Below are 700 nucleotides of genomic sequence, written 5' to 3' on the forward strand. Positions count from 1 at the left end.
TGTATATATTCAGAGCGGCAAGAAGGTGGAGTTACGAATATACAGCGAAGAAGAAAACAGTAAAAAGTTATATTTTGCTTTATCTTCGTTAAAAAAAGCAATGGAGTGGGACGAGAAAGAATATAAAAGAGAATATGATTTATATACTTTTTCTATCGTTTGTGTACGAGATTTTAATATGGGCGCTATGGAGAATAAAGGCCTTAATATATTCAACTCCTCGCTGCTGCTCGCAGACCCAAAAACCACCACAGGTTAGCTGCTGCAGCACCAGCAGCAGCAGCAGCAGCAGCTGCAGCAGCAGCAGCAGCAGCAGTGGTAGTAGGAGGAGGAGGAGGAGTAGATGCAGCTGGAACGGAAGGAGTAGCAGCAGAAACGGATGAGTTAGAGGGGCCGTTGCAGCAGCAACAGCAGCAGCAGCAGCAGCAACAGCAGCAGCAGCAGCAGCAGAGGGTAGAGGAAGGATAGTATATAAGATCTGTGCCGTAGTGTTTTTGTAAGGGTTTAGATTTGTATTAGGGTTTAGAGAGAAAAAGGGTTTAGGGTTTAGGGTTTAGGGTTTAGGTTTATTGGGTAGGGGCACCAGCTCCAGCAGACGAAAACCCTAAACCCTAAACCCTAAACCCTAAATTAGGGTTTTGTGTATGCAGATGCGGAGTATGAGAGAATTTTGGGTGTGGTGGGTCACGAGTACTTTCAC

At 45.1% G+C, this 700-nt stretch overlaps 1 protein-coding gene across 1 annotated transcript; it reads left to right on the forward strand.

Annotated features, from left to right (window-relative positions):
• Positions 1-100: 100 nt before the first annotated feature.
• On the forward strand, positions 101-468 carry EMH_0000600 (uncharacterized protein; the record flags this gene model as incomplete). The annotated part of the gene is made up of 2 exons (XM_038022258.1): positions 101-105; positions 237-468. 2 exons carry the CDS (start codon positions 101-103, stop codon positions 466-468), a joined length of 237 nt encoding a protein of 78 aa, XP_037878112.1.
• Between the last annotated feature and the right edge of the window lie 232 nt (positions 469-700).

Source organism: Eimeria mitis, genomic scaffold (assembly GCF_000499745.2).
Source record: "Eimeria mitis Houghton genomic scaffold, Emh_scaff13484, whole genome shotgun sequence".
Classification (NCBI taxonomy): domain Eukaryota; phylum Apicomplexa; class Conoidasida; order Eucoccidiorida; family Eimeriidae; genus Eimeria; species Eimeria mitis.